This window comes from Prionailurus viverrinus, chromosome E1, assembly GCF_022837055.1.
Source record: "Prionailurus viverrinus isolate Anna chromosome E1, UM_Priviv_1.0, whole genome shotgun sequence".
NCBI lineage: Eukaryota > Metazoa > Chordata > Mammalia > Carnivora > Felidae > Prionailurus > Prionailurus viverrinus.
In genome coordinates this window covers 27,409,081-27,433,241 of record NC_062574.1, presented here as the reverse complement: position 1 = coordinate 27,433,241, position 24,161 = coordinate 27,409,081, and the positions used below count along the sequence as shown (strand labels likewise).

The 24,161-nt window shown below is 39.4% G+C and overlaps 1 protein-coding gene across 3 annotated transcripts; it reads left to right on the top strand.

Annotated features, from left to right (window-relative positions):
• Nucleotides 1–33: 33 nt before the first annotated feature.
• Nucleotides 34–24,120, top strand: PRR11 (proline rich 11). Of its 3 annotated transcripts, none has more exons than XM_047833188.1 (10): nt 34–153; nt 10,374–10,506; nt 13,418–13,568; nt 13,811–13,933; nt 16,927–17,187; nt 19,139–19,237; nt 19,969–20,081; nt 21,959–22,018; nt 22,108–22,204; nt 23,038–24,120. In XM_047833188.1, the coding sequence occupies exons 2-10, from the start codon at nt 10,379–10,381 to the stop codon at nt 23,104–23,106; spliced, it is 1,101 nt and encodes a 366-aa protein (XP_047689144.1). In that variant the 5' UTR covers nt 34–153; nt 10,374–10,378; the 3' UTR covers nt 23,107–24,120. The 3 variants fall into 3 exon arrangements, with proteins under 3 accessions (XP_047689144.1, XP_047689145.1, XP_047689143.1); XM_047833189.1 differs by lacking the exon at nt 34–153 and adding an exon at nt 2,274–2,312; XM_047833187.1 differs by lacking the exon at nt 34–153 and adding an exon at nt 7,525–7,584.
• The last annotated feature ends 41 nt before the right edge of the window (nt 24,121–24,161 follow it).

The window sequence follows — 24,161 nt, the reverse complement described above, 5'->3', positions numbered from 1 at the left end:
CAGACTGTGCTCCTACAGTACCCAGAGCGCGAATCGTGAAGAGACCTTGGCTACGATTGGTCCCTGCGTGATAAGGTTTTAATTTTGAATTGTTCTACATGGCGAGGGAGAGGCCACTACCCGGACTCCATCTAATCCCGAGCTCTTAGACTAGTAAGTGCAGGGAGATCTTCCTTCGGTAGCTGGGCCTGTTGCTGCTTGTGTTCTTACAATTTACGGAGGTGGGGATTTTGGCTGTACTCGGGGAGATACAGCTGGGAAGAGGACGTTTGAGGGTGGGTAAGAAGTGCTCGGCTTGGCTCCATCCTAACCATACTTGCATTTAATTAACGCTCTGCAAAATATGTTTTGGAGCAAAGCGTCAACCTTCCTTTTGCACGTTCGTTTAGATCTTGCTGTTCACTGTTGTCCGGAGACCAACAGTATCTGCATAACTTGGGCTCTTGTTAACAATGCAAATTATCGGGCTCCACCCAGACCCACTGAATCAGAATATGCATTTTAACAAGATCCCCCACCCCTAGTGATTCTTATGCACGTTAAAGTTTGAGAATGTACATTTCTTGATAGCGAGTATTACTGTGTTCCTTGATAAGCTCTTAATGTTGTCTAACGTTTTGTGAGAGTGTCAATTTTAAAAGTGTGCCCTGTTTGTTTGTGCCTAATAATACTGTGCTGGCTACATTTTAGGGAGCTACAATCTCGGTAGAGAAACAAGACAAAAACTAAAAAAGCAATGTTGCACAGTGTAAAACGAAATTTAATATAACCAAGTACCAGAAATAGCCCTATGAATGTTCAAGAGTAATGAACTGGTAAAGGAAATTGATAAATTGACTGAAAGCTGCTTACGGAAAAGTGTAAGAAACCTCCATAAAAATGTGTTTTTATGAAGAGGGTAAAGAAATGCAATTTTTATTTTCGTTGCTGTCACAGTTTTGGAAGTACCCCCTGACCAAAAGCACTTCTCGTATCATAGGATGAAGTTTTAATAGAAGCAGCAGTGTCAAATCCCGCAGAATACTATAATTCTTAGCCTATTATTTATTTCACCTTCCTACTGGAAATAGTTTTGGAGCCAGCCTTTAACCATATATAGGAGTGGCATGATTTGAAGAACTTAAAAACCTCCCTCACTGAGAGATTTTTCAAAATTTAATTGTATTAAAGCATATTCCTTAACTAAAAAAGAGACCACTTGTTAGCGAACACTTAGCAGGAATGATTTATTTCATTCATTTGTTGAAATTATTTAGTGCCTGCTGCATTCTTGGTCCTGGGGAAACAAAGTTGAGTAAAATTTATCCTAACCTTAAAAAGCTCACAGTCCAGCTGGGTGGCAAGCATGCAAACACAAATTACAATGCAATATAATAAATGCTATAATAAGAATGTGTATAAAATGCTATGGAAGCAGAAAAGAGATGACATTTTCAGCCAGTATAAATTCCTTACGGATAGAGACTATGTTGGCCTTGTTTGGAATTGTATCCCAACACCTACCACACCTATCTACCATGGTGGATTATTAGCACTCAAGAAATATCTGTGAGTAAAAATAACAGCATCTTGAAGGTTATATAAGTTGACTTGAAGGAGGATACCCCAAGCAGGGGGAAGGGCTATAGAAAGTATATTATAGAAAGTATTTGGTGTTTGCCATACCTGAAGTACAAACTGTTTCCTAACCACTAGAAGAGATGAAGCTGCAAAGGGCCATCAGACTAAATTGTGACAATCTTTTTTTTTTTTTTTAATGTTTATTTACTTTCGAGAGAGACAGACAGAGCATGAGTGGTGGAGGAGCAGAGAGAGGGAGACACAGAATCCAAAGCAGGCTCCAGGCTCCAGGCTGTCAGCACAGAGCCCCACGCAGGGGATGGGGCAAACGCTCTAACCCACAAACTGCAAGATCATGACCTCGGCCAAAGTCTGACGCTTAACTGACTGAGCCACCCAGGCGCCCCTAAATTGTGACAATCTTTAAAAAGTATGTTAAGGGGAAAAAAAAGTATGGTAAGGAACCTGGGTGGCTCAGTTGGTTAAGTGTGGATACTCTTAATCCCAGCTCAGGTCATGATCTCACCATTCCTGGGATCTCCATCTGCACTGGGAGGGGCACTTAGGTGGTTCAGTCAGTTAAGCGACCAGCACTTCATCTCAGCTCAGGTCTTTTTTTTTTTTTCTTTTTCTTTTTTTAGTTTATTTCTTTATTTTGAGAGAGAGAGAGCACGTGAGGAGCAGAGAGAGAATCCCAAGCAGACCTCACAGTGTCAGCACAGAGCCCAATGCAAGGCTTGAACTCAAGAACGGTAAGATCACGACCTGAGACAAAACCAGAAGTGTGTCCTTCACCTGAATGAGCCACCCAGAGCCCCCTCAGCTCAGGTTTTGATCTCAAGGTCGTGAGTTCAAAGCCCGCTTTGGGCTCTACACTGGGCAAGAAGCCTACTTAAAAAAGGAGGGGGTGGGCAGGGCCCCTGGGTGGCTCAGTTGGTTAGGCATCCGACTTCAGCTTAAGTCAGGATCTCATGGTTAGTGAGTTCCAGCCCTGCATGGGGCTCTGCTGACAGCTCAGACTCTGGAGCCTGCTTTGGATTCTGTGTCTCCCTCTCTCTCTGTGTCTCTTCCCAGCTCACACACAGTCTCTCTCTCTCTCAAAAACGAATAAATTTTAAACAAATTTTTTTTTTTTTTACTAAAAAAAAGGGATGGGGGCGCCGGGGTGGCTCAAGTCAGTTAAGCATCCGATTTCAGCTCAGGTCATGCTCTCACAGTTGATGGGTTTGAGCCCCTCATCAGGCTCTGTGCTGAGAGCTCAGAGCCTGGAGCCTGCTTCAGATTCTGTGTCTCCTCTCTGCTCCTTCCCGCTTGCACTCTGTCTCTCTCTGCCTCTCAAAAATAAACAAAAATGTTTAAAAATTTAAAAAAAAAGATAACAGATAACAATTAGCAAATTTAGGTGAATAGTATACGAGTATATTTTTCCAGAATAAATATGATCTTTTATTTTTTCTTTTTATATTTTCAATTTATTTTTTTATTGAAGTATAGTTGACACACAATGTTACATTTGTTTCAGGTGCTGACATATGCGTATTAATTATACTATCATAAATTTGTCAGGGTTTGAAATTTTTCAAAATAAAAAAAGTAAGAGAAAAAAGACTACAGCAAAAATCTAAAATGGGAAAGATGGCAAAAGCAACTGAACTTAGAAGACAGAAAAAGGAAGGACAGGATGAATGAATCACATAAATATTTCAAATTCATGTATATAAGTATATATTATACATATTAAATATTTTATTCTATAATAGATCTCATTTCCTCATCTACCTTTTTTTTGTGGGTGGTAGTACATATTGTTTTTAATCAACCTTAAAGTCTTTTCAAAACAAGGCAGGTAAAAAGGAAGGAATAGTACTTTTCAATAAAAAAGTAGGAAAAATGCTTTGAGTAATCTTAAAAAAAAAAAAATGAGCTTCTATCTAGTGTTAGTAGTTGGAATCCTGCTTAGTCCAGCAAAAAGAATTTGTATGTCTCATTACTTTTCTGGAAAGGGACAAGTATATGTGTTTTAACCTAGGAAGACTGTTGCAGATTATTTCAGGCAATTATCCTCTACAGAACATCTACTAATGCTTTTATTAAAGCAATGATAATAAAACAAACTTTAGCGTGAGTTCTCTGTCTTGTTTGATTTAGGAATTCTTTAACTTTCATTTTTTGAAAGAACAGTTATCACTTTTGAATGGAACACTAATCTAGGAATTATCTCAGACTGAACCTTTTTACCTTGACAGATTTGACATATTCTCTCAATTCTCTGCATGTGCCAATTACTGTGTTTAATTAAAAGGTTATTAGAGTAACAATGACTCAGAGCCCAGGGGACACACACACACACACACACACACACACACACACAGAAGAGAAAGGAGAAAATATGATTTAGTTCCTAGATTTTTTTTTCATTGAAAAATTATCTCCAAAATAACATACATCAGCTTATATAGGACTCTTTAGAAATTTGAATGAATGGGCATTGGTAAAACCACCAGAAAAGGGCTAGAAAGAGATGGCTCAGTTTCAGAATGGTGGTACTCTATTTTTCTAGCTAATAATATATACCAGAGGGGAGCCTGGGTGGCTCAGTCGGTTAAGCAGCCAACTTTGGCTCAGGTCATGATTTCATGGTTGGTGGGTTAGAGGCCTGCTTCGGGCTCTGTGCTAACAGCTCAGAGCCCAGAGTCTGCTTTGGATTCTGTGTCTCCCTCTCTCTGTCCCTCCCCTGTTCATGCTCTCTTCTCTGTCTCTCAAAAATAAATAAACATTAAAAACATTTTTGGCAGGGGGGCACCTGGGTGGCTCAGTCAGTTAAGCGTCCAGCTTCCACTTACGTCATGATCACATGATTTGTGGGTTCAAGCCCCACATCAGGCTCAGTGCTGACAGCTCAGAGACTTGGGTCTGCTTTAGATTCTGTTTCCCTCTCTCTTTGTCCCTCCCCACTTGCACTCTCTTTGTCTCTCAAAAATAAATAAACATTAAAGTTTTTTTTATTTTTTAATACAAATATAATATATACCAGAGATTAACTGTCGAATCCAAGACTTATTATAGTTAGAAACAAATAGCAGTCCTCTGAATCATCTCTTTATAATCCTGACTCCCACTTGCCAAAGGCAATTACTATCCATTCTTATAATTGTTTCTGTTGTTTACCTCCATGATTCTAAAAGACATGCTTATAATACTATTTCTTTTCTAACTTTTTTCTTTCCTTCCTTCCTTCTTTCCTATTTTCCTTCCTTCCTTCCTTCCTTCCTTCCTTCCTTCCTTCCTTTCCTTCTTTCTCTTCAGTATTAGGCACTTATATAAATTAGAAAACTACTGATTTCCACTTTCTCTCCTATCTTCACAATATACCTATACCATGTTTTTGGCTAAATAAACAATCAGTGGCTTTGCTACTAAATACTGTGTAACAGCTGAACATATAAGTGTTACTATGATTACATTTTTTTCTTTTATAACTTTTTTCCTACTCATTTTTAAATGCTTTTTTAAAAGCATTTATTGATAATTTGGCCCCAATTTTACAGAAGAACAGTAAACTCAGCTCAGAAAGGTCAATACACTAGGTAATTTATTGGTTTCCCTTTTTTTTCCTTAGAGACAATGTTACTGAAGCCTGCTATTGGTCTTGCTCACTTCACTGGCTGTGGGTGCTCTAAGACAGGAATTAGCAAACTACAGTTTTTGTAGATCCCATGAGCTAAGAATGTTTTTTTTTACAATTTGTAATAGTTGAAGAAAAATCAAAAGAAGAATATTTTGTGACACCTGAAAATTATATGAAATTCACATTTCAGTGGCAATAAATAAAATTTATTGAAAAAATGTATTGGTACACAGCCATACTCATTTGTTTTAAGTACTGTCCATGGCTGTTTGGATGCTACAGTGGCAGAGTTGAGTGGTTATGGTAGAGAATAGGTGGCTTACAAAGCGCAAAATATTTATTATCTGGCCCTTTACAGAAAAGGTTTGCTGACTCCTGCCCTAGGCCTGCTTCAAAGCTGTCTTCCAATGACTTCTGGCCACTATTACCCTGGAAATTGCCACTGTTTATCTTAATGCTGTCCTCACACTTGACTAAAAGTGTGACCAGGTATAAAATTCCAGGATGGAAAACATTTCCTTCAGAAGTGTGGCTGTTGAAGTCTGATGCCATTCTATTCTCAGACCTCTGTATCTATACTGTTTTTTTTATCTCATAAAGCCTTTAATTTTTTTTTTAATGTTTATTTCTGAAGGGGAGAGAGAGCGTGAGTGGAGGAGGGGCAGAAAGAGAGAGAGAGAGGGACAGAGCGTGAGTGGGGGAGGGGCAGAGAGAGAGACACACACACACACACACAGAATCTGAAGCAGGCTCCAGGCTCTGAGCTGTCAGCACAGAGTCCGACACCCGGCTCGAACTCACAAACTATGAGATCATGACCTGAACTGAAGTCAGATGCTCAGCCGCTCAACCAGCTGAGCCACCCAGGCGCCCCTCATGAAGCCTTTAGAATCTCCTCTTTATTTCTGTGATGATATGCCTCAGTGTGGATCTTCTTTTGTTATACTGAATGGACCATTTCAAACAGAAAATTCAAGCCTTTCAGTTCTAGGGAATATTTCTGTATTGTTTATTTGATAAAATCCTCTCCATTCCTCTGTTCTCTCCTAACACTTTTATCTTCCAACTGTTGTATTACATTTTTAAAATTTCTACTGCTTTTAATTTTTAAGAGTTTTTTTCATCTTTCTTGTTTCATGAATACAGTTTCTCTCTTTCTTTTTTTTTTAAGTTTATTTATTTATTTGGAGAGAGAGAGGCAGAGGAAGAGAGAATCCCAAGCAGGCTCCATGCTGTCAGTGCAGAGCCCAACGCCAGTCTCAATCTCATGAACCATGAGATCATGACTAGAGCCGAAATCAAGAGTCAGACACTTAACTGACTGAGCCACCCAGGTGTCCCTGCAATATCCCACTTTCTGAAAATTTTTATGTTTTCTTCTGCTTCCTATATCCTTTCCATTTCCTCTGAAATGGAAACACTTTTATTTCCCCTCTGTTTATTTTGGTCTTTGTCTTTCATGTTAGAGACTTTCCTAAAGTGATTCATGATCTTTGGCTGTTGTATGTCAGAGGAAGTCACACACAAAAAAAATTGGAAGCTCAAAGTACAGGAGGTAGATATTATCAACTTGTGTGATACCACAGTGGGTAAATGATCAACCACTTAGCCATTTTGGGGAGACCCTAAATGTCAGTATCTGTAGGTCCTTTTTTGGGGGGTAGCCAATTTCCCTGGAGAGGAATCTTCTCACCTCCTGCAAGGGAAATGAAAGGCATGAGGGTTTGAGTCACGAAACTAAAATCAGTGGCCTGTGTTCTGGGAGCTGAGCTGAGGAAGGGAATTAAAAGTCTCACTTTTGAGTTCAGGTTTGTCCCCTGTATGATAATACACACATGACTCTGCTATTGCTATGGCTGATGGCCCACAATTCAACACCCCTATGGTTCAACTTCTCCAGAGAATAAACCTATCCATCTTTACAGGAGAGAACATAAATGCCAGGAGCTGCCTGGCCACCAGAACTGGAAGACAGACTCCAGAAGCCTATCCAATCCTTATAATGACTTAACTAAACCTATTTTAACCCCACCCTACACTTTAAAAGGTGCTAAGTACCTTTAAGTCCAGAATCTTCTTAAAGTTTCTACAAATTATCTTGCTTCCAGTTGGCTTCCCTACCACCGGCCTTCAAGCCTCAGCTCTCTTCTACTCTGCCAAGTCATTTACCATTCATCCATCTCCTTTCCATTTTCCATAATTTAGTCAACATTCATCATCTGTGATAGTCTGCTCCCATTCTTTGCTTCATGGGTTTATAATTTTTTTTTTATTTCTTTACTGACTTTTTGTTTTTTTTAAGATTTTATTTTTAAGTAACCTCTACACCCAACGTGAGGCTTGAACTTCTGACCCTGAGATCAATCATCATATGCTCAACTTATTGAGCCAGCCAGGTACCCCTATAATATTCTTTCTTGTAAATTTCATATACAGCTGATTTTCAGAGAATACTATTGTTGATTTTTACCGATTTCTTGTATCAGTAGCCAACCTATGGTTGCAATTTATAAACAAGTATAGTCCTAATAGGAATGTCAGTTGATATTTTCATTTATTATTCTATAGAATAAGATAAAGTGAATCACAAAGATTTCTTTGGAACTTCACTTCAGTTGTATAAGCAACTTTGATGAATCAAATACTAGTTTTCAAATACTGGAACATTTCTCAATTTTTTAATGCTATTCACAACGTAACAACTACAGACAAGATATGATTTTAAATTTAATCTGCATTATTAACATTTTCTTTATCACTTTCTTAACAGTCAACAACATAATGAATCAAGCCCTGATTTGTAATGTTGTTGTTTTTTAAAAATTTTTAGTGTTTATTTTTGAGGTGGGGGTGGGGGGGGGGGGGGAAGAATCAGAGAGGGGGAGACAGAAGATCCAAAGCAGCTCTGCACTGACAAGAGAGAGCCTTATATGGGGCTATAACTCACAAACCTTGAGATCATGACCTGACCTGACCTGAGCCTAAGTTGGTTGCTTAACTGACTGAGCCACCCAGGTGTCCCTGTAGTGTTTTTTTAATATTCATTGTGTAAATACTCCCATCATAGGCAATTTCAGGTTTTCAATATGAAGTCATTGAATATGGGGTTGGACAGAAATGAACATTCTATAGCATTTTCACTATATAGATACAATAAGGTGAATAACCTCAAAAGCATAGATAATAGTAAAATCATTAGAAAGTGATGAGTTTTGCATCATATTTATTACCATTTTAAATATAAATTATCTAATTATAAGCTTATATAACTTAATCTTAATGGTGGATGTGTTTAACAACTAACTCGCAGATTTCCTGAAAAGGTAACAGTTGATGCCAATCCCAGCATACCACTGGAGTGGAGATAAAGGTATAGAGCCAAGTTTAAATTAGAATGTCCAGCTCCTTTCTTTAAAATCTATTTTTATAACTAAGGGATTGGTGAGAATAAGGGAAAAAAGAGGCAGGAGGCCAGTTCTCTGTGTCAGTTTGATGTCTAACAAAAGACATCAAAGGGAGAGAGGGAACAGAAGGGGGAGGGCTGTGTAGAGGAGGGCAGATAGAAGACAAGGAAGAGGAGTTTACCATGGAAGTCTCAGGTTCTGGGGATTTCAACCAGTGAACTCTGCACCTTAGAGAGAGGTTCCCAGTGACATTTCTCCATAGAAAGTTGTGGGCATGAGTTTGATGAGGTTTAATCTTCTTTTCAGGCAACCATAAGATTGCTGCTTCCTCTGAGGCTTCCCTAAACTTCTTCATTCAGAGTATTTCGGTTTTGTGTTATTTTAAGTTTGTTTAGAAAAAAATCAATCAATCCTTTAGCCATCCTTTGTATTTAACAATCCTTGCTTGGCCTTCTTTTATTATTTCAGCAGGAAGGAGAAGTGATATAATAAAGGTGAAGTCAGCTAAGTATTTTTCAGTGTGTCTCCCAAGCCTCTAAGAACAATTAAGGAAACACTGTTAGTTTGAGACCTGGCATCAATTCAATTAAGATGCTGTAAGGAAACTTTACTCCTGGAAGAGCTGTTGATAATATGCACTGTCACCCATTGCCATTAGGGGTGCCCTCTGCAAGTCCAAAGCTCTTGAAACTACAGTAAGCCGCTTCTGGGTTTTTACAATCCACAGTGGGTAAAAGGCTGGGTTTCTTCAACCAGTGCAATCTGAGAGCTGAGCAAGCCTACAACTGCATACCAATTATTGAAAGGTTACTGGGTGAACAAAAGTGGAATGAATGTGTATTTTAAAGGCCAATTGTTCCTATTCAAATGTAAGTTTGAAAGGAAGGAGGCCCAGCCCTTGAGACCATTTTTATTTCTGCTACTTGAATAAAGACATCTTTGTTCTTCAGGTAGCAACAACTGAAACCAGCAAAGCCCTTCTTCTCATCAAACTAGCTCTGACTTAATTTTCCTCAGAAAAGAATCTAGATTAAAATCTACCACTAGATGGTGTTTTAAAATGCTTTAAAATAAATGTTTTGAAGCACCCATGTCTTAGATTTGGGGTAACTTACTACATTGTATATCTCCTATTTAATCTACTGTTGCATGATAGAGTGTTAGAAACAACATGGTCTTTGTAGACTTACTTATATACTGCTTTACATTGGGCAAATCATCTAATCTTTCTATGTCTCAGTTTACTTTTATGTAAAAATAGGAATAAAAATCTTCTTCCCCAGGGATAAAATCTTGCAGGATTTATTCAGTGAAGAGTCACTGAAAAAATGTATGTGAAGGTGCATAAAAGTAAGTAGACATTCAATGGTTAAATTTGTTTCTTCCACTACCTACTCTACCTATCACAGTGGATGCTCAGTAAATGTTACTGGTAAAGAAACTTCTTTTAATACCAACTCGAGCCGTTTTCTCTGTTATAAGAAAGGGAAATACACTTGACTTAATGAAGAAAAGCAAGACAAGCAAAACAAAATTAGAGAGTAATATAATGCCAAAGCTGAGTCTCTCTAAAGATACTTCAAATCTGGGTTTAAATTTTTCTTCACTTCAGGGGACTTCCAGGATGCTAGTAGCAATGTATTTCCTAACCATGGTGGTTGGTTACAAGGATGTGTTCACTTTGTGATAATTCATTGAACTGTACTGTTAAGATTTGTGCATTTTCTATATGTATATATAATTCTAAAATAAAAAATGTAAAAAAAAATTTTTCTCTACAGAAATCATGCCCAAGTTCAAGCAACGAAGAAGAAAGCTAAAAGCCAAAGCCAAAAGATTATTCAAAAAAAGAGAAGTCTCTCACTTTCAGCCCAAGCTAATTATACCTCCTCCTCAGCTACCCTCACCAGAAAGGTAAGGTTTAAATAAAGAACAGAAAAAATATTAAAAATCTAATCTATTAAGGATAGGGTTGATGTTGAAAATGTTGGGGTTCAGAGCCAATCGCCAAGAAAGAATTCTTGAGACCTCTTAAGTGCAAAAAGATGGTTTAATTAAAGCACAGGACAGGACCCATGGGCAGAAAGAGCTGCACTGAGGTTGTGTTGGGTGACAGATTGTATACTTTCAAGTGGGGAGGGAGTTAGGGATAGCATAAGTCTCTAAGGAATTTGGAGGCAAGGTTTCCAGGACCTTGAGGGGCTAGCTGCTGTTAGGATAAAGTCATTTACTAACTATCTAGTAAAACCTTAGTCGTGAGACCTTTAGATGTTTATCGGTGGGCAATATGTTTGGAGAATGATTGCTAACATATATCTTGGGGGAGTAGAGATAAAGGAAGTTTCCAAAGGGATTTTCATATGCTAAAGAAGATTTATAGGATCCTGGGAGGTCAGGATAATATTAAGCTAAAATTGCTTTTTGCCCAAAGTGTCAATATCGAAGCAGCTGAGCTCCCAGAGAAAGGTCACTGTATTTCAAGAACTTGTCAATGGGCTGTAGGCAAGAAGAAAATCTAATTTTTCATTTGCCTTTGTTTCCCATATCAGAATTACCAGATTTAGCAAATAAAAACACAAAATGCCCAATTAAATTTGAATTTCAGATAAACAATAATTTTTTTAATATTGTACCATGCAACATTTGCAATATACTTATATTACAAAATTATTCATCCTTCATCTGAAATAAAATTTTCACTGAGCATCCTGGATTTTATGTGGTGAACATAGTTCAAGAGTAAAAATCACAGAATTGTATTGGAGATGCACAGATTGACTATTTTCTTCTTCCCTAGTCAATTTAATTGTATAAATCTGCTAAGTGATGAAAGAGGGGTATAGGACTAGAATTTAAATCTTAGTTTTGGTTTTGTCAATTATTCTCTGGGCCTTAGGTTTAGATGTGCTATTGAAAGAGGCTCTTAAGTCATAGGAATCCTAGGATACTGAGTTTCAAAATAAAACACTTTATACATTTTGTTGTTATAACTCTCTTTACATAAAAAATTTTTAAATAAACAGGCCCTCAAAAAGCGTTAATCATGATATTATCCTAACTCTTCTCTATCTCTCTTGAATATTAAAAACAGCCCCTAACTGGTCTTCCTGCTTCTGTCCTTGCCCTCTGCAGCATATTTCAACACAGTAGTCAGAGTGAGTCTGTTAAAAATCATGTCAGATTGCCCCTCTGCTTAAAACTCTCCAGCGGCTTTTCCTGGCTTAGTTGGAAGAGCATGTGACTCCTGATCTTGGGGTCCTGAGTGCAAGCCCCACCTTAGACATAGAGATTACATTTCAGTAAATCATATATACATACATACAAATATACATACTCTCCAATGTCTTCCTCTCTCAGAGTAAAAATTAAAATCCTTTGTTTGACCTACTAGACCTTTATGATCTGACTTTGACATTATTTCCTAATCCCCTACCTTCAGTTTCTCCACCCTAGTCATCCTGGCCTCCTTGCTGTTCCCTAGACACCTCAGACAAGCTGCCATCTCAGGGCCTTTGCCCTTACTCTTACCCTTGCCTGGAATGCTCTTCTCCCAGATATTTGTATTGCTGACTTCTCCAATTTTTTTTTTAATTTAAAAAAAATGTTTATTTATCTTTGAGAGAGACAGAGACAGAACGCGAGTGGGTTAGGGGCAGAGAGAGAGGGAGACACAGAATCCGAAGCAGGATCCAGGCTCTGAGCTGTCAGCACAGAGCCCAACGTGGGGCTCGAACCCACAAACCGCGAGATCATGACCTGAGCCAAAGTCGGACGCTCAACCGACTGAGCCACCCAGGTGCCCCTCTAATTTTTCTTTTTTTTTTTTTTTTAAATAGGCTCCATGCCCAAAGTGGGGCTTGAACTCATAACCATTGATCCATTGATCAAGAGTCGCATGCTCAGGGCACCTGGGTGGCTCAGTTGGCTCAGCGGCTGACTCTTGGTTTCAGCTCAGGTCATGATCTCATGGTTTGTGAGATCAAGCCCTGTGTCAGGCTCCCTAATGACAGCTGACAACTCCTAGCTTGCTGGGGATTCTCCCTCTCCTCTCTCTCTCAAAATAAATAAATAAAGTTAAAAAAAACAGAGTTGTATGCTCTGCCACTGATCCAGCCAGACACCCGTGTTGCTAGCTTCTTTACTTTAAGGTTTTTTTTCTCAAAAGTCACCTTCTCAGTGAGACTTCAATGCCCACCCTACCTACAATTTCACCTCCACCCAATGTTTCTCTCTTAATATATCCTTTTCCTTAGTATTCACTAAATAGCAACCCATATATATTATTTACTTACTTTTACCTTTCTTTCATGACATGTAAGTTCAGTGAAGGCAGGGTTTCTATCTATTTTGTTCATTACTGAATCCCTGATGCCTCTCTCTTTTTTTTTTTAATGCGTATTTATTTTTGAAAGAGAGAGACAGACCATGAGCAGGGAAGGGGCAGAGAGAGAGAGGGAGACACAGAATTTGAAGCAGGCCCCAGGCTCTGAGCTGTCAGCATAGAGCCTGATGCAGGGCTTGAACTCATGAACCATGATGAACCATGAGATCATGACCTGAGCTGAAGTCGGACACTTAACCGACTGAACCCCCAGGTGTCCCCCCAATGATGCCTCTTTATTTGCTATTTATTTTATTTATTACAATCTATTTGCTTTACAAAATAATTTGTGGATCTCAAAACTCTAGAATTTAATGCAGAATTTGGCTTTAGGTAGGTGGGCTCTGCTCCTGAGTCATACTATAAAACTAGCTTGTTATTTAAACAGAAGCTGTTACTCCAACTCAGGAGTTTTTTATTTGTTTGGTTTTGTTTTTCCTACAGAGTGGTTACTCCTTCAGCAGATATACCCCTTAGCAGAAGCTGGCTAAGATCATCCTGGAACTTCAAATTTCCCAATATCAAAGATACAGTAAAACTTTGGACAAATAGAGTGTGGTCTATATACAACTGGTGCCAGAACTGCATGGCCCAGGTATGGGTTTGACATACCTATTTTCAGCAATATGGTTTTTCTACATATTTGGTGTGTATGTTCACATGTGTGTGTGCTCAGGTCAGCACAACACTCAGGCCAAGCTCAGGTAAGATGAAATTATGAGGTCATGTATGCCTTTGCTTCTGTAAAACATACATCAAACCACTTTCTTGTCTCTTTTTTCCTGTCTTTATCATGCTGCTTATAGAATTCAGCCTTGTTTATTTTTTTAATTTCAGAGTTTAGAAGTATTGAAAGACACCATCTTTCCATCCCGTTTCTGCCACCGAGAACTTCACAGTCTGAAACAACGGTTTTGCATTTTGGAAAATCAATTATGCAAGCTCCAGGAAACTCTGAAGGTTGGTATTGGGTTTTGTTTTGTTTTATTTTGTTTTTAAGTTTTATTTATTTATTTTGAGAGAGAGAGAGAGAGCTGGGGAGGGGCAGAGAGAGAGGGAGAGAGGGAAAATCCCAAGCAGGCTCCATGCTGTTGGTACAGAGCCTGATGTGGGGCTCGAACCCACAAACCGTGATACCATGACCTGAGCTGAAATCAAGACTCAGCCACTTAATCGACTGAGCCACCCAGGGGCCCCTGAAGGTTGGTACTGTTAAATAAAAAAGCAATCCAGAATTAGGGAAGGAGGGCAGGCGTTATCCCCCATAGAAATTCCATTATGCTTTTACCAGAAGGAGAGATGGGTACAGGTAAGTGCTAATCTTGGGCCTGTTTGTCCTCAGATCCATTCCTTAGGCTTCAAGGCTCTGTTCTGTACTGCAGGGGGCTAACCGCACAGGCTGTATTTCCCAAGCTCCATGTCACCTGGTTCCTGGTTGTGCTGGGCTAATGGGAGACATTGATGAGAGACTAGAGCTGGAGGGGAGGTGGGGTGTTTTGCCTCTTCATTCTCTGCACTGGGCAATTTCTCCAGTGATGGTTGATGTTGTCTCTCTCACTCTAGCTTGCTCCAGGTAAATCTACCTGTTTCTTGATTCTCTGGATTAACCCACCTCCAGAGATCTGGTTATACTGCTCTTCCCTTTGTCCCTCCAGCCTCAGGGTATTCAATGGCTTTCTACTGTTGCTAATCTCTGGGCTGCCTCAGTGTCCCCTGTGTGCTTTTCAGCTCATTTATCATCAATGTAACCAACTGCCTACATTATATTCTTCCTCTTTTATTTATTTATTTTTATTTATTCCCCCCCCCCCCACCCTGCTTTTAAATACTCGGGATGATTCTATTTCCTTGACTGATATAGGCAGAAAAAAATTATAAATATCCACTCTCTCCAAACTCCCCTAAACAAGGCCCTTACTTTCAACATCTAAAACTCAAAAAATAAACATTGCACTTACTGTTTTGGAGTGAAACTTCTGGGATTCCAACCCTTCTCCCAGAATTTATACCTCAAAATGAATTAGATAGAAGAAGAAAGGCAAATCACCTCATTCCTCTGGGCCTCAGTTTCCTCAGCTATAAAAATGAGGATGATATCATCTATAGCGGGCTGAATTGATGGCCTCCAAAAGATCTGTCCAAGTCTTAATCACTGGAACCTGTAAATGTTACCTTATTTGAGGAAAAGATCTTTACTCATGTAATTAAATTAAGGACTTTTATTTTTAAGAAATCTCTACACCCACCATGGGGCTCGAACTCATGATCACAAGATCAAGAGTTATATACTTTGCCAACTAAGCCAGACAGGCACCCCTGAAGTTAATGATTTGGAGATGAGGAGATCATAAACTGGTATCTGGGTGGACCCTAAATCCAATGATGAATGTCCTTATAAAAGAGACAGAGTAGAGCATGCACAGAGGAAAGGAGGAGCAGTGGGACCACAGGCAGAGATTGGAATGATACAGCCCCAAGCCCAGGAATGGCCCCAGCTACCCAAAACTGGAAGAGGCAAGGAACAGATTCTTCCCTAGAGCATTGGGAGGTAGCACAGCCCTGCTGATGCCTTGATTTTGGAATTCTAGCCTCTAGCACTGAAGAAAATGAATCTCAGGGGCACCTGGCAGGCTCAGTCAGAAGAGCATGCAACTCTTGTTCTCAGGGTTGTGAGTTCAATCCCCACATGGGGTGTAGTGATTACTTAAATAAATAAAACTTTAAAACACTAAATTTCAATTGTGTTAAGAGAAAAAGTTTGTGATAATTCAATACAGCAGCCATAGGAAACTAATTTCATTTGCCAGGGCTGCCATGATAAAGTAGCATGGTCCAGGTGGCCTATATAACAGAAATTTATTTTCTCACAGTTCTAGAGGCCAGAAGTTAACACCAAAGTGTTGGCAGAGTTGGTTTCTTCTTAGGCCTCTCTCTTTTGGCTTGCCTTCTCACTGTGTCCTCAAATGGTCTTTTCTCTGTGCACACACATGCCTGGTGTTTCTCCTGTGTGTTCAAATTTCTTCTTTTTATAAGGACATCTGTCAAATTGGATGAGAGCCTACCCTAATAGCCTCATTTTAACTCAATCACTTCTTTTCTTTTAATGTGATTTATTTATTTTTGAGAGAGAGAGAGAGAGACAGAGCAAGAACAATGGGAGAGGGGCAGAGAGAGAGACACACAGAATCCGAAGCAGGCTCCAGGCTCCAAGGTGTCAACACAGAGCCTGACATGGGGCTCAAACTCACAAACTGTGAGATCATGACCTGAGCCGAAGTCAGACACTTAACCCAGTGAGCCACCAGGCACCCCTAACTTAATCATTTTAAAGGCTCTATCTCCAAAGTCATTCTGAGGTACTTGGATTAGGGCTTCAACATATGAGTTGGGAGGGGAGTAGGGGATACAATTCAGCTCATAGCATTCATGTTCCATCCCCTTGGCCTTTTTATCAGTTCCTTGAGTATACTGTAGTCTTGGCTGCATTAAGTACTTTTGCCTCTGCCAAGAACTTTCCTTCCCCAGACCTTATCTCCCTTGAGACCTGGTAAGTCACAATTCATCCTTGAGATTATGGCTAAATATCACTCCCCAGGTTTCTCACTATTCATGATCACAGCACAATTCACTGTTTTCACTGAAGCATTATTTTGTTTTGTTCTGAGTATGTGTGTGTTTAATGTCTGTCTTCCTTACCAGACTGTCAGCTCCATGATATGACAAACAGAATTCACATTCCCATAGTGCCTGGCATATAGCACACACAAAACAAATACATGAATGAATAGATGAATGAATGAGTGAATGAGCTTGTGATAAATGAGAAAACATTATAAAACACATAGTGTGCTGAGAAAGCATTCAGTACATGGTAGCTATTATCTTGATGACTCTGAGCCTCAAGAACCAAATTAATCTGTTATTTATTTGCCAAATGTAATGTTTTCTTACAGGCTATCTTGGAAAATTCTTCCTGCCCAAACTGTGGTCAGACATGTCACATAAGTGGTAAACTTACAAATGTTCCTGCCTGTGCTCCAACCACCCCTGGAGAATCTAGAGCTGTACTTCCTCCCACGCTGCCACAGCCAGCCACCCATCTTCCTCCTCTTCCACCTCCGCCTCCACCCCCTCCACCTCCTCCTCTACCTCCACCTCCACCACCTATAGCACCTTTGCTGCTCAGAAAATCCAGTCGCACTAAAGCACTTCAGGTAGGAAACAATCCAGTAATGATGTGTTTTGGTCAGTGTATAATGTAGGAGTAAAACAAGGCAGCCTTTAAAAAAAAATTTTTTTTAATGTTTATTTATTTGTGAGACAGAGAGAGTGCAAGTTGGGGCAGGGCAGAGAGAGAGAGAGAGGGAGACACAGAATCTGAAGCAGGCTCCAGGCTCTGAGCTGTCAGCACAGAGCCTGATGCAGGGCTGGAACCCAGGAACCGTGAGATCATGATCTGAGCCCAAGTCTGGCACTTAACCGAACTTAGCCACCCAGGTGCCACCTCCGCCCTTTTTTTTTTTTTTTTAATTTTTAAAATTTTAAATTTTTTTTAAGCAAGGCAGACTTTTAAGACTAGGCTAAGGCCCTTAAGAGGAAAGCCACATTTTTTTTCTGATTCCATATCTTAATTATGTCAATTATTATGTTTTTAAAAACTCAGACCCGGGGCGCCTGGGTGGCGCAGTCGGTTAAGCGTCCGACTTCAGCCAGGTCACGATCTCGCGGTCCATGAGTTCGAGCCCCGCATCGGGCTCTGGGCTGATGGCTCAGAGCCTGGAGCCTGTTTCCTATTCTGTGTCTCCCTCTCTCTCTGCCCCTCCCCCATTCATGCTCTGTCTCTTTCTGTCCCAAAAATAAATAAACGTTGAAAAAAAAAAATTTAAAAAAAAAAAAACTCAGACCCATAGGAACTCACAAAAGCTGGATTTAGAAATAAAAGTGATTTTTTTTTTTAAGGATAAATGAATGAAACCCAGTAGACTGGAATATTCCTAATGGATTGTCATAATATCTTTTTACCAAAAGCAAAGCCACCCTGGGAAACCAAAGTAAGAAAAGAAGATGGCTTAGTGAGTAAAGTCAGAATAAAGAGAAGTGATGGATCCTCAAGTATAATGTCATTAGACTGGAAGACCAGTCTCCATTAATTAGTTATCTGCCAAGGGGATCAGAATATTTGTGTATCACTAAGATAAACATGACCCTGTTTTCAAATCTGCTGGATTTTCACTACAGATGCATTTGGTTTAAAATGGCTGAGTTAAATAAATCCAGACCCTATTGTTATGTTTGCCATAATGTATACCTCTCTGGCTACACATTCTTGTTCTGTGGGAACTGAATCATCTTTTTAGGTAATTCAAGCAAAATTTCACTTTGATTTGAGGAACTCCTTTTTTTTTTTAATGTATATTTTTTTATTTATTTTCAGAGAGAGAGAGAGAGAGAGAGAGAGAGAGAGAGAGAGAGAGCTCGTGAGCTGGAGAGGGGCAGAGAGGGGGGAGGGAGAGAATCCCAAGCAGGCTCCGCACTGTCAGCATAGAGCCAGAGGTGGGGCTCAATCCCACAAATCATGAGATCCTGATCTGAGCTGAAATCAAGAGCTGGATGCTTAACCAACTGAGTCACCGTGGTGCCCCTAAGGAACTCCTTCAACCCCTGTCTTATTATAGTGACTCCTGAGGAAGATGTATAGCTGCAGGGAACTAGCCCATCTCTTATGTACTATCAAAGCCTTACATTTTGATAAATACTTTGCAATAGCATTAGCATCCATGGGTACTGAAAACGGCATCATTTTTTATTGAATGGAAAGAATTTAATAGGCTCCTAGTGTAAATAAGCATTAATATTTAAATGAGTCTTTAAAAACTTTTTTTTAATGTTTATTTATTTTTGAGAGAAAGAAGGAGACAGAGTGCAAGTGGGGAAGGGCAGAAAAAGAGGAGACACAGAATCCGCAGCAGGTTCCAGGCTCTGAGCTGTCAGCACAGAGCCCGACGCAGGGCTCGAACTCATGACCCATGAGCTGAAGTCGGACACGTAACCAACTGAGCCACCCAGGCGCCCCATTAAATGAGCCTTTAAAAACTAGGTTTGGATTTGTATTTGACTAGATATCCTGGTTACAATCTGAATTGTAACCTCTCTATGTATTTTAAGGCTGGACCATTAAAAAAAGATGGACCCATGCAAATAACAGTTGAAGATCTACTGACTGTGAAATTAAAGAAGACACAGTGTTTTGATGAAAGGAAGAAGGTAAGATGTCACTGACCATACACATGGTCTTTCAGCTTTTAACCTGGTTGTCTCTTTCTGGAAAATAATTATAAGTCTTATGTATAGAAGCCATTCTGTGGTAAGTATTTGATGTTTTGGGGGTTTTTTGGTTCAGCTAAGACAGCAGAAGAGAGGATTTATTGTACATATGTTACATTCAGCCACAAATGAAAACAGAATTAGTCCCAAAAGTCACAGGTTCAGAGCAAAGGACCAAAAGACACTATTTTGGTATGAGCAAGGCGAGTCTCTCAAAAGTGGTCACTGCAACCAAATGGTGATGAATGTTCTAGATCCATTGAATCAAGCTCTAGAAAGTAGGCATGCAGTGCAACAATTGGTACCAGCATTCCTGGCCTCTGGCTTTCCTTATGTCTACGCCTGTGGCTCCACGGGTGTACAAGCTAGTGGTTTACTTGGACCTCTGCCTCATCTTTCTTCTTTTATGCTTCAGCCAGCACATTTGCTTCTTCCTACACTTGGCTCTCTTGGAGCAGAGGTTTCCATGAGATGAAACCTCAATTTTATCTACCAACCATTAGTCTAAAGAGGTAGAGACATACTCTGAAGTTTTGGAATACAAGTTGAGTAGAATAGTAAGATATATCTTACACATACTCAGCATCCAAATATTCATTGTTTCAGCATATTTATATTTTGAATGACATTTTTAAGTGTGTTTTGATACTGTCTCATTTTTTTATTTAAAGCTTGTATCATCACCAAAGACACGGAATCCACTAGTTACTGTCTCTGACCTGCAGCATGTCACCCTGAAACCCAACTCCAAAGTGCTATCAACTCGAGTTACAAATGTCTTAATGTAAGGAACTGTACTGTGTTGTGCTCTACTGTTACTTAAAAGAATGATTTTTTGCTTATCTCTAACTTTAAAAGTTATATATGCTCATTGTAGAAAAATGGAAATCCACAGAAAAGTTTAAAGAAGAAAACAATCATTCAAATAACCGTATGATTGAAGATAGTCACTGTTAACATATTATTGTTTAGCATTGTAATCTTTGAATAGGTATCTACTCTATTATTTCCATTTCATGATGCTGTTTATTGTTAAGATACACCATTGATTTAATAGTGGGTTTGTGAGGGAGCACCTGGCTTGCTCAGTTGGTAGAGTTTTACAAGTCTAGATCTCGGGGTCATGAGTTCAAGGCCCACGTTGGGCACAGAAGATTACTAAAAAAAAAATAGTGGATGGGGGAAAGAAATATTATCAAGAATTTTTTTTATTATTCTTGAATATATTTTTCTTGAAATATTATCAAGAATTTTAATTTTTTTTAATGTTTATTCATTTTTAATAGATGGAGACAGAGCACAAGTGGGATAGGGGCAGAGAGAGAGGGGGACACAGGATCTGAAGTAGGCTCCAGGTTCTGAGCTGTCAGCACAGAGCCAGATGGGGGCTCGAACTCACGAACCATGAGATCGTGACCTGAGCTGAAGTTGGACACTTAAATGACCGAGCCACCCAGGTGCCCCAAAATATTATCAAGAATTTTAAGAGCAGTCCAATTTCAGAAATAATAAGATATGATAACTAGTATATCTTAGAATGAATGAAAAGTGTGTGTGTGCATGTACTTGTTTGTGTACCTGTATATGATCATATTGTACATACAATTTAAGGCTTTTCCCATTTAATGTGTCAAGAACTTTCCTCATCTCATTAAAAATCAGTTTAAAGTTTTGGGGTTTTTTTTGTTTTGGGTTTTTTGTTTTTTAGTTTGTTTATTTGTTTGTTTGTTTATTTAGAAAGAGTTGGAGCGGGGCGCCCGGGTGGCTCAGTCGGTTGGGCGGCCGACTTCAGCTCAGGTCACTATCTCATGGTCCGTGAGTTCGAGCCCCGCGTCGGGCTCTGGGCTGATGGCTCAGAGCCTGGAGCCTGCTTCCGATTCTGTGTCTCCCTCTCTCTCTGCCCCTCCCCCATTCATGCTCTGTCTCTCTCTGTCTCAAAAATAAATAAACGTTAAAAAAAAAATTTTTTTTAATAAAAAAAAAAAAGGAAGAAAGAGTTGGGGCTAGTAGGGCAAGGCAGAGAGAGAGAGAAGGAGAATCCCACGCAGGCTCCATGCTGTCAGCATAGAGGCTGACATGGGGCTTGATCTAATGAACCGCGAGATCATGACCTGAGCTGAAATCAAGAGTCAGACAATCAACCAACTGAGCCACCCAAGCACCCTAAAAATCAGTTTAAATCATCATTTTTACTTCTTTAATATATGCAGTTCATTATATGTAAGTTTTATAGATAAACTCCTGTTTTGAGACATTTAGGTTGTTTATGATTTATTTCCACCTCTTCAGTGAACATTCTTGTCCATAATCTGTGTGCATAGCTGAGTTCCTCCCTAAGATGGAATCATAAATGTATAATTACTGAGGCAAGAAGTATTACTTATTAGGATGATTATATTGCCTTATGTTCCTATCAGCATCTACTGCTTTTTTTTTTTTTTTGAGTAGTTTCCATTCCCAAAGTGGGCCTTGAACTCACGATCCCAAGAACAAGAGTTACACACTCTACCAACTGAGCCAGCCAGGCGCCCCTCTACTGCTATTTTTTAATGTAACAAATAGAACTACTTTCTAGGATGTTGCCTGTAGAAATGACTGCTTTGCTTTGGGAAAAATGATAAAATCTGGTAAGCTCTAACTTTTATATTTTTATTTCGTCAGTACTCCTGGTAAAAGCCAGATAGATCTGCGGAAACTACTTAGAAAAGTTGACGTAGAGAGGTAATACGCTCCCTTATCTTTATGCTTTCTAAACCCACTTGAAAAATTGGCATATAACACAGTTTGTAATATTTTCATTATCTTTGCAGGAGCCCAGGTGGAACCCCACTTACGAATAAAGAAAATATGGATACAGGAACTGGACTGACTCCAGTAATGACCCGGGCCTTGAGGAGAAAGTTTCAGGTAAACCTTTAGGAAAAAAATAAAATTTTTCCTTTTCTTCAAAATCATTTATTTAGAATCGTATTCTAAAGGATTTTTTTTTTAATTTTTTTAATGTTTATTTATTTTTGAGAGAGAGAGACAGACAGAGCATGAGCAGGGGGAGGGGCAGAGAGAGAGAGGGAGACATAGAACCAGAAGCAGGCTTCAGGCTCTAAGCTGTCAGCACAGAACCCAACGTCGGGCTCAAACCTGACATGGGGCTTGAACCCACGAGCTATGAGATCATGACCTGAGTCAAAGTCAGATGCTTAACCAACTGAGTCACCCAGGCGCCCGTCTAAAGGATTTTTATTTATTTATTTTGAGAGAAAGAGAGTGCGTGTAATGAGTGGGGGAGGGGCAAAGAGGGAGAGAGAGAATCCCAAGCAGGCTCCGCACTGTCAGTGCAGAATCTCACACAGGGCTCAAACCCACGAACCATGAGATCATGACCTGAGCTGAAATCAAGAGTGGGATGCTTAAGTAACTGAGCCACCCAGGTGCCCCGACTGCTCTTCCATCCTTAAGGTGTGGCTTTTATCCTCATGGTGAAGAATGCCTATACCTCCTGAAGCCTGGTGTCCACATTCTAGGCAAGACAGGTGAAAGGCAAAGAGCAAAAGGGTGTGCTAGCTAAGCTACCCCTCATCAGAAGGTGCTATCCAGGAACTTCTGACTATATGAAAGAAAGTGGGAAAAGTGGTTTTTAGAGTCTGGCTGCATTGGATTCTGTTAGTGAGGAAGGAGAACTGTGTTGGCCACAGGAACATAATTCATATTATAACTGGGACCTTTTTTTTTTTTTTCCATAGATGGCTCACCCTAGAAGCCCAACTCAAACTCTGCCACTTTCTACAAACAGCTTTGATGAACAAAACTGATGTCAACTCAGCCTGACTCCGTGTGATGATCCATAAAATACACAGATAAAATCACCCCAATCCTTTTTTTTAATATAGTAGAGTAGGTATAAGTAATTATACTAATATATAATTCCATCTAAAGAATTAAAGTATGTGTGGAGCCCCCATACATACTATAATACAAAGTGAGTATTTGGATATTTTTTAGTTTGCATGATCAATAAGAGAACAGATAGGAAAATGCAATCCCCAAAGTGATGTTTATCCTGGAATTACCCAATTAGGTTGGAGAGGTTGTTCACATTTAACTAGATAACAGATTTGTATTCAATAGGTAGAGTTATGACATTAAAGTAAACTGATCCCCATTCATCTTGCGTATCCTCAGGTAATTAAAAAGAAAAGTTATTTCATCCTGTAACGCTAATGAATTCTCTAAGTGCTACAGACTTGATCAGTAAAAAAGTCTGATTGTAAACAGAAATCATTTATTTGATCAAATAAATGTATTCTATTTACTATAAACAGTTTTCTGTTTACTATAAACAGTTAAGAGGTAAGACCTTTCCCCCTCCCAACCCAGTTATTTTCCAAAAGGATGTGAAGCAAAATGTCCAAAATAACCTTAAAATTTAGAACATATCATTTCTAGCATTTAGAAATGATATCTAGGTAGTTCTATCTGGCTCACTGAAGTCTGAGATATTCCTTTCGTTGATATTTGCTGTCCACATTCATGCAGCTAAATATAAGTTTTACAAGGACCTCAACATGACACTTGTATTTTCCCCAGTGGCCTGCCAAGGATTATTTGAAGTCCATAGCAGATTCACTTTGAGACCTAATTCCTGTCCTCATCAGCCTATTGTTTCAATACCAGTAATAATGCACACCTCACTGGATTTTTGTTCTTTCCCACCAGTCCAGGGTTGCCAGATTTAACAAAACAAATATATAACAAATTTGAATTTCAGATAAACAAGTAACAACCTTTAAATATACATATGTCCAGGAGCACCTGAGTGGCTCAGTCGGTTAAGTGTCTGACTACAGCTCAGGTCATGATCTCAGTG

Coding starts and splice junctions, on each gene's coding strand:
- PRR11 (XM_047833187.1), top strand. CDS start 7,560: ATGCTCAACTTATTGAGCCAGCCAG. Junction 7,585..10,373: donor CAACTTATTGAGCCAGCCAG/GTACCCCTATAA, acceptor TTTTCTCTACAG/AAATCATGCCCAAGTTCAAG. Junction 19,238..19,968: donor GTTTTGATGAAAGGAAGAAG/GTAAGATGTCAC, acceptor TTTTATTTAAAG/CTTGTATCATCACCAAAGAC.